Genomic DNA, 8,086 nt, shown 5'->3' on the forward strand with positions numbered 1-8,086 from the left:
AGGCTGGCAACAGGCCTGAAAACAGAGGAGGTGGTCCAGTGGTGGACGCATAGAGAGCTCAGCAGAGGGTCATGTAAGGGGGGTGAACAGGGTCATTCATGGGAACAAGAGTGAGCACCTCCTAGGCAGCTAGCTGGGTGGTCTGGGCTAGAGATAGGAATTTTAGGAAATGACAGAGTTAGAAGCCCCATCCCTGGGATGTCAGTTCAAGGACCTGCACAGAGTGCCTGCTGGCAGACAAGCAAAACTTGCCGAAGTTATGAAACAAAGAAAAGGCCCATTTAGAGTCTCTGGAAGGTATCCAAAGGAGATGTAACAAGTGAGAAAACATTCACGAAAAGCTATTGAAACTTGCCGAGATCTTCTCCCTTTCTCTCGGCCTTTGGCCAGCTTGATGGAAGGACTGCTCCAGGCGGACATGGCCAAGGTAGGGGGTGGCTCATTTCAGCTCTAGCCACAGGCCTGGGAGTCTGCGGGGGGCCACCCACCCACGCTCTCCCCCTCCCAATTCCAGTGGAGGAGGCACCCCCACCACCTCCAAGCCATGTGTCCCCCTGTCCCTCCGTCAGGCCTGGGGCAGGCTGGCCAGCCTGGGCCATGACCACACTTGCCCCAGCTCCTTCAAGGGACAGATTCCACGTCAGGAGAAGTGACCATGACAACCAGAGGTCATCGTCCTGCCCGGTGCCCGGAAGAGTGGCTCAGAAACCTGGAACCTGGAGATGCAGTGGGCAGGAAGAGAGAGCGCCCCATGGTCTCCCCAGAGGAACTGACTTCATTTGAAACAGTGTGAGGCAGTTCAAGCCCAAGATTCTCTTCTGATCCACAGCAAGACACTAACCAGTGGACCAACGAGTGCCCTGGCCAAAACAAAAGGAAGACACACCTAAGGGCCCCCCAGGTCAGAAGAGTCCACATAGACTGACCACAGAGCCCAGCACTGCCTGTGTGTACAGGGGTTATTGGTGGCAGCTCCTGCCCAGCACAGTGAAGCCAGGAGAGTGGCCCACCTGGCGGTGAGGGGAGCTGAAGAGTCAAGGGCACTGGAGGCTAAGCCAGCAGGGGAGGGAGAGGGCAGGGGAGGAGACAGGGGAGGAGACACTCAGGTGAGCCCTGCTAACACCCTCACACAGGGTGACTGCCCAAGTCTGAGGCTGAGCCTCTGCGTGTGACACCAAAGTAGCTGCCCAAATAGAACACAGCCAAAACAGCAAAGGGACAGACAGACAACACAACACTCTGAAAATCCGTTAGCATAACCTGTATCATCAGTAGAATAAATACAAAAAACACATGATCATCTCTCTGGATGCAGAAAGAACATTTGACGAAATTCAAATCCCTTTGTGATAAATGCACTTAACACACAAAGAACTAAAGGGAAGTCCTTCAACCCGAACAAGGGCATCCGTGAAAAGCATGCAGAACACCAAACCCTGGAAGACTGACCACTCTCCCCCTAAGATCAGCAGTGAGAGAGTCCACTGTACACTGGAGGGTCACCGGGGAGTTAGCTGAGGAAAAGAAACACAAGGCATCCATGTTGGAAGGGAAGAGGTAAGACAGTCTTCACCTGCAGATGACATGGTCTTGTGGAAGTAACACCCAAGGGATCCGCTCAACCCTGGAGGGGCTCATAATTTAGTTCAGCAAGGTTGCCAGTTACAAGGTACATCCCAGAATAAACTGTTTTCTGTTTAGTCTCAATGAGCCAACTAAAATAAACAATCCCATCTATAAGAGCATCAAAACAAGTAAGAAATCAGGAATAAGTTTAACAAGAGACATGTACACTTTTAAGCTCTGAAAACAATAAAATACTGTTTATGGGAATTAAATCTAAATAAGTCTAAAGATAGATCTAAATACTAATCTAAATTATCTAAGTAAATACCCACACAGTCTAAATTCAATCTAAAATAAATGGAAAGACAGTCCCTGTTTATGGGTCCAGAGATTTAATACTGTTAAATGTAGTAACACTTTCCATACTGATCTACAGATCCAATGTGATCAAAATCTAAGCTGACCACTTTGTGCGATTAGAAAATTCACCCCAAACTTCCTATGGTCACATAAGGGACCCTAAGTAACTAAAACAATCTTGAAAAAGAAGGGCAAAGTTGGAAGGCTCATGCTGCTTGATTTCAGAACTTACTGTGAAGCTGCAGAGATGATAACAGTGTGGTGTTGACACAGGATTGGCCCCTGGGCAGGAGAGAGAGTAGACAGACCCAGAAACAAACCTCACCTTTGACCTCCCCATTCAAAGGAATGGGTTTGGATCCCTACCTCCCACCAAATACAAAAATTGAGTCAAAATGAATCAAGGATCCAAGTATAAGAGCCAAAACATTAAAACTTTTATCTTAAGATTTTATATTGAGGTTATCTCTATACCCAATGTGGGGCTCAAACTGATGACTGTGAGATCAAGAGTCATATGCTCCACTGACTGAGCCAGCTAGGTGTCCCCAAACTATAAAACTTTTAGAAGGAAGCATAGGTGTAAATTTTTGTGACCCTGGATTAGGTAAATAGTTTCTTAAACATCAAGTGAAACTTTATTTATTTTTCTATTCTATCATAAGGATTATCAAATTTGACACCTTCTTCCATTCTTCCTCCATTTAATTGTAGCAAATATTTGAAAACTTATTTTAATCAACTTTATGAATTTTTTTCATATATTTGCAGTATACTTTGTTCTTTGATTTGTTGTAAAATCTTGATAAATTTAAAATAATTATATGATGTATCTTCTTTGGGATTTTGCCTTGACTTGACTTTTTATGTCTTGATACACATTCTCTACTATTTTTTAAAGAAAGATTTAAAAATAGGAAGTTGAGATTAAAATATCAATTCTTTGTCTTGAGAACTGAATAAGAAAACACACTGTGCTAGTATAATAAAAAAATCATATATTATTCCATATAAGTAAATAGTTAAGTAAATTAATTGATAAATAATACTGACTTATATGGGTGTACTAAATCTGGGTAACTTTGACTAACAATAAAATGCCGCCTGGAGAGATCACATTTGATGCTTTACCAGCTATTCCTTATTCACCTTGAAACTAATCATATCCATAGAGTCTAAATCTAAAATATAAACTAAAAGTTACTTTATCTTGAGATGTTTTAGGGCTAATATGAAAGTACAAAAGAAGTATAAATATATTCTCCAGGTTAAAAATCAAACCAAATCAAAACCTGTATCATAAATTATTCTGATTTTACCTTGTAAAAACAATGAACTTCAGAGAGGTACAGTAAGTTACTCCTGGCCACATGACTAGGAAGAAAGAGAGAGAATTCAAATTCATTTCTGTCTCATTCCAAAGGCTATGCCTATCCACCACCAGCACTTCACAATCAGTTGGTAGCGAAGAAAGTTTACATGTTCACCAAAATGGTGATGGCTTCAGTTCTTCAGTTTTGGGGTTAGGTGCAGAGGTGCAATAAGAGACCCTCAAGCTGGTTACATGGCTGGTATTATAGTTTACTGTAGTGTCTTGTCATTTTACATATGTGACATGCCACTTAAACTGTGGAAAGCTCTGTAATATATCAGTTATGTACTTGGAAGATGCTACTTACAGTTTTACCGTGTAATCTGCTATAGAGTCATAGAGTCCAATTGTCTTGAAGTAGATAATTGTGTTTGTATGCCCAAGATATCTTTCTCCCTGTCTCACTCTGTCTCTCTATTTATCTTACTCTCTCTCTCTCACACACACATATATTTATCTCTATATATATTTCAGCATTTTTTTTCTTTTTTATCTTTTGGTAGGATGATTCCTATAAGTCATATATGGGTACATAAACCACAATTAGCCAACCATTGGACTCCCTGATTAGTTCAAGGTTACACTCTATTCTTGGTTTTACAAATGACAATATTCTTCCTACAAAAAAGAGCTCAATTAATGTCAGGCATGAGACAAAAGTCGGTTCAGTAAAACTCCATTCAATACATTTTTGTAAAAGTTAGAATATTCTTTTCTATTATAATTGCAGCTATAAGAAATAAACCCAGAGGTTTCAGGCATCCTTTAAATAGAGCATGTCTACCTGACTATGAAACCAGGATAAAGAAAAGCAGATCCAAGAAAACAGGGAGAGAGTATGAACACAAACAACTTCATCTGATTTTCTGTAATCCAAAATACCAAGAGCTATCCTCCCTTGGAATTTCAGAGTGGATTTTTTCTATACTCGTAACCATGATGAGTTTATCAAATTGTTCTATCTACTAAATGTTTTCTATACCCCACTGTGTACCTCTGGGCCTTTGGAGGCTTTGTCCTCAGGTAGAAAGCAAGAGAAAAGGAAAACCAAAAGAAATTTACTCCCTATATTTTTTGTCTGTTAAGTGTTTAATTAATGTTTATGCGAATACCATTAGGCCAAATATTTCCAGAAATTTGTTTACAGAAAGGGACAATCTTTTTAAGGTGTTAATTTTAGAGTACTTTTAGATTTACAACAAAATTGAAAGGAAGGTACAGAGATTTCTGGTATACTAGTAGACTTTGAAGGTGTGTAGCCTCCCCCATTTACAATATCCCCCAGCAGAGTGGAAAGTTTGTTACAATTGATGAACCTACATTGACGCATCATTGTCACCCGAAGTCTACAATTTGGCTTATGGCTCATTCTTGGCATAGTACATCCTATATGTTTGGACAAAAGGATAATGTTTGACAGATGGAGAGGTAGATTGGTAGATAAATAATAAAATTGATGAGATATAGATAATATATTTAGATATATGGATATGAATCCCCTGTGTCCTCTGCCTATCCATCATTCCTCACCCATCACCCCCTGAAAACCACTCACTTGCTGTCATCATAGTTTTTCCTTTTCCAGAATGACATTTAGTTGAAACTATAACATATACAGCCTTTGCAAATTGATTTTTTTCACTTAATGATATGAACGTAATGTTTCTCCATGTCCCTTTCATGCGTTGATAGCTCATTTCTTTTTAGCACTGAATAATATTCGATTTCCTGGATGTATGATAGTTTATCCATTTACCTAATAAGGGTATCTTAGCTGCTCCCAAGTTTGGGCAGTTATGAATAAAGCTGCTGAAAGGATCTGTGTGCAGGTTTTGTGCAGACATGTTTCCATCTCCTTTGGCAAATACCATGATGGTGATTGCTAGATTATATGGTAAGAGTGTGTTTAAGTTTGTTAAAAAACATGAAACTTTCTTCTAAAGATGCCGTACCATTTTGCATTCTACCAGCAATGAATGAGAGTTCTTGCCATTCTACATCAAAATTGGCCTTTGGTGATTTCAGTGTTCCAGAGTTGTTCATTTTAATATATGTGCAGTGGTTTCTCCTTGTTTCTCTAATTTACATTTTCCTAGTGATATGCAATCACTTTTCGTAGGCTTATTTGCCATCTGTATATCATCTTTGTTGAGATGTCTGTCAAGATCTCTGGCCCATTTTTTAATCTTATTGTGCATTTTCATACAGTTGAATTCTAAGAGCTTTTGTACATTTGAGTTAACAATTTGTTTTAGACGTGTTTTCACAAATGTTGTCTGCCATTATGTGGCTTGTTTCTCATTTTCCTGACATTGTCTTTTGAAGAGCAAGAGTTTTTAATTTTAATGAAGTGCAGCTTATCCATCATTTCTTTCATGGCTCATGCCTTTCATGGGGCATCTAAAAGATCATTGCTGGGGCACCTGGGTGGTTCAGCTGGTTGAGCGTCCAACTTTGGCTCAGGTCATGATCTCACACTTCATGGGTTTGAGCCCCCATGTCTGGCTGTGTGCTGACAGCTCAGAGCATAGAGCATGCTTCAGACTCTTTGTCTCCCTCTCTCTCTGAACCTCCGCTGCTCACATTCTGACTGTCTCTCTCTCACTCAAAAATAAATAAACATTTAAGAAATTAAAAAAAAAACAACCGACTTTATACAATTCACTAATATATTTTTAAGCTATTATTTACAAACTATAGTAGATTTTTCCTGGGTGTATAGTTAATTATTCAGTTTCAAGTATAGAGATTGGACACCATACGGAAGTGGATAAGAAAAATTCAGTTGTAAAAAACTATTAGTATTCATATTCCCAAGTCTAACTTTCTCCCAAATCTTTTCCTTAAAAGTGAGGTACAAATAAGGAAAAATAGCATGAAAGTGTTAGAAGATACACACACACATAAATACACACTCCCAGGCCTTAAAATTTTTAAGAAATAAAGCCATGTTAAAATAGCCTTTATTAGGGGTGCCTGGGTGGCTCAGTGGTCAGTGGGTTGAGCATCCGGCTTTGGCTCAGGTCACGATCTCACAGTTCGTGGGTTAGAGCCCTGTGATGTGTTTTGTGCTGACAGCTAGCTCAGAGCCTGGAGCCTGCTCTGGATTCTGTATCTCTCTCTCTCTCTCTCTCTCTCTCTCTCTCTCTCTCTCTGACCATCCCCGGCTCATGCTGTCTCTCTCTGTCTCTCTCAAAAATACATAAGATATTAGAAAAAAAATTTTTAATAGATTTCAATAAACAGATAGTTTTACTGTTTTGGTGTTCAGGTTGGAATATTGATGATATAGAGAACACTATAACATTACAATTATATACACCTACAAACATTTTGTTCATTACTAGTTATTTATTCTTATTATGAGCCTCAACTTTATTTTCTTGAAAAAACTGTTACCCTGCTGACCATATCTTTGAAGGCTATTTTCACTTGCTTATTCCTGAGAGTATAGATGAAAGGGTTCAATAGAGGGGCAACTGAAGTATTTAAAACAGCCACTCCCTTATTAAAAGTTTCTGCATCCTTAACAGAAGGATTTACGTACATAAAGATACAACTTCCATACGAAAGTGAGACCACAATCATATGAGAGGAACATGTAGAAAAAGCTTTCTTTCTCTGTTGAACAGAGGGGATTCTCAGAATCGTCCTGATAATGTACGTGTAGGAAAGGATCACTAGCAGCAAGGTGAAGATGAGGGTAACTGCAGCCAAGATAAGCTCCATCACTTCTATGAAATGCGTGTCTGAGCAAGCTAGACGCAACAGGACAGTATAGTCACAGTTGTAATGATTGATGACGTTGGATGCACAGAAAGGCAGCTGGAGAGTCATTATATGTGGCCCAATGACAACCAAAAAACCAGAGAACCAGGAACAGAGGACAAGTTGAATGCAGAGTCTCCTACTCATTACAGTTGTATAATGTAGGGGTTTGCAAATGGCAACATAGCGATCATAGGACATGGCGGCTAAAAGATAAAATTCGGTTGCTCCCAGAAGGATGGCAAAAAAATACTGAGTGAAACAACCAGCAAAGGAGATAGTCCTATCTCCAGTTCCAATACTGACTAGCATTTTGGGAACAAAGACAGAGGTAAAAGATATTTCCAGGAGGGAAAAATTCCGGAGGAAGAAATACATGGGAGTCTGGAGGCGATAATCCAGCGTGGTCAAAATGATGATGGTCATGTTTCCCATGATGCTTAAGAAGTAAGTTAGCAGCAGAAAAAGGAAAAGCACAGCCTGAAGCTCAGTGTCATTTGTCAGTCCAAGAAGAATGAACTCCATCACTGATGTCTGGTTGCCCATCATTGACTTCACACAAATTAAGAGGGAAAATAATAATGACAAAGGTTGGAATAAAATCAAAGATTCCAGATTTTTATTGAAATTTACAATCCAGGTAAAAATATTACAAGTAAAACTTAAAACTCTGAATTCTTCTCTATCCCTCATTTTAAAAATGACATACCTCATAATTAAATGATTAACACGTTTTCTTATTTTACTTCATAATGAATGAAGCTCCTCTTTCTTAAGAACATACTCAATTATTTCTTCTAAACTGTATTAATATTCTTTTCTCATCACTTTTTAATTCATTTATATTTGCTTTCTGGATCTATTTTGATTTTCCACTCTAAGTTATTGGATGCTGTGTGTCACATGCATATAGACAAATCTAAAGCAAATTTCGAGTAGGGTTATTTGAATTAAATAAATTTCTGAAATTAGCCTTTTAACTCTCAGTGTATTAGCCTACAAAGTAAATAAAAATGTAGG

General features: G+C 39.0%; 1 protein-coding gene across 1 annotated transcript; it reads right to left on the bottom strand.

Annotated features, from left to right (window-relative positions):
- Positions 1 to 6,673: 6,673 nt before the first annotated feature.
- Positions 6,674 to 7,612, bottom strand: LOC115304361 (olfactory receptor 6C4-like). Its single transcript, XM_029954515.1, has one exon. The coding sequence runs from the start codon at positions 7,610 to 7,612 to the stop codon at positions 6,674 to 6,676; it is 939 nt and encodes a 312-aa protein (XP_029810375.1).
- Between the last annotated feature and the right edge of the window lie 474 nt (positions 7,613 to 8,086).

The sequence above is a fragment of the Suricata suricatta genome, chromosome 10, assembly GCF_006229205.1.
Source record: "Suricata suricatta isolate VVHF042 chromosome 10, meerkat_22Aug2017_6uvM2_HiC, whole genome shotgun sequence".
In the NCBI taxonomy this organism is placed as follows: domain Eukaryota; kingdom Metazoa; phylum Chordata; class Mammalia; order Carnivora; family Herpestidae; genus Suricata; species Suricata suricatta.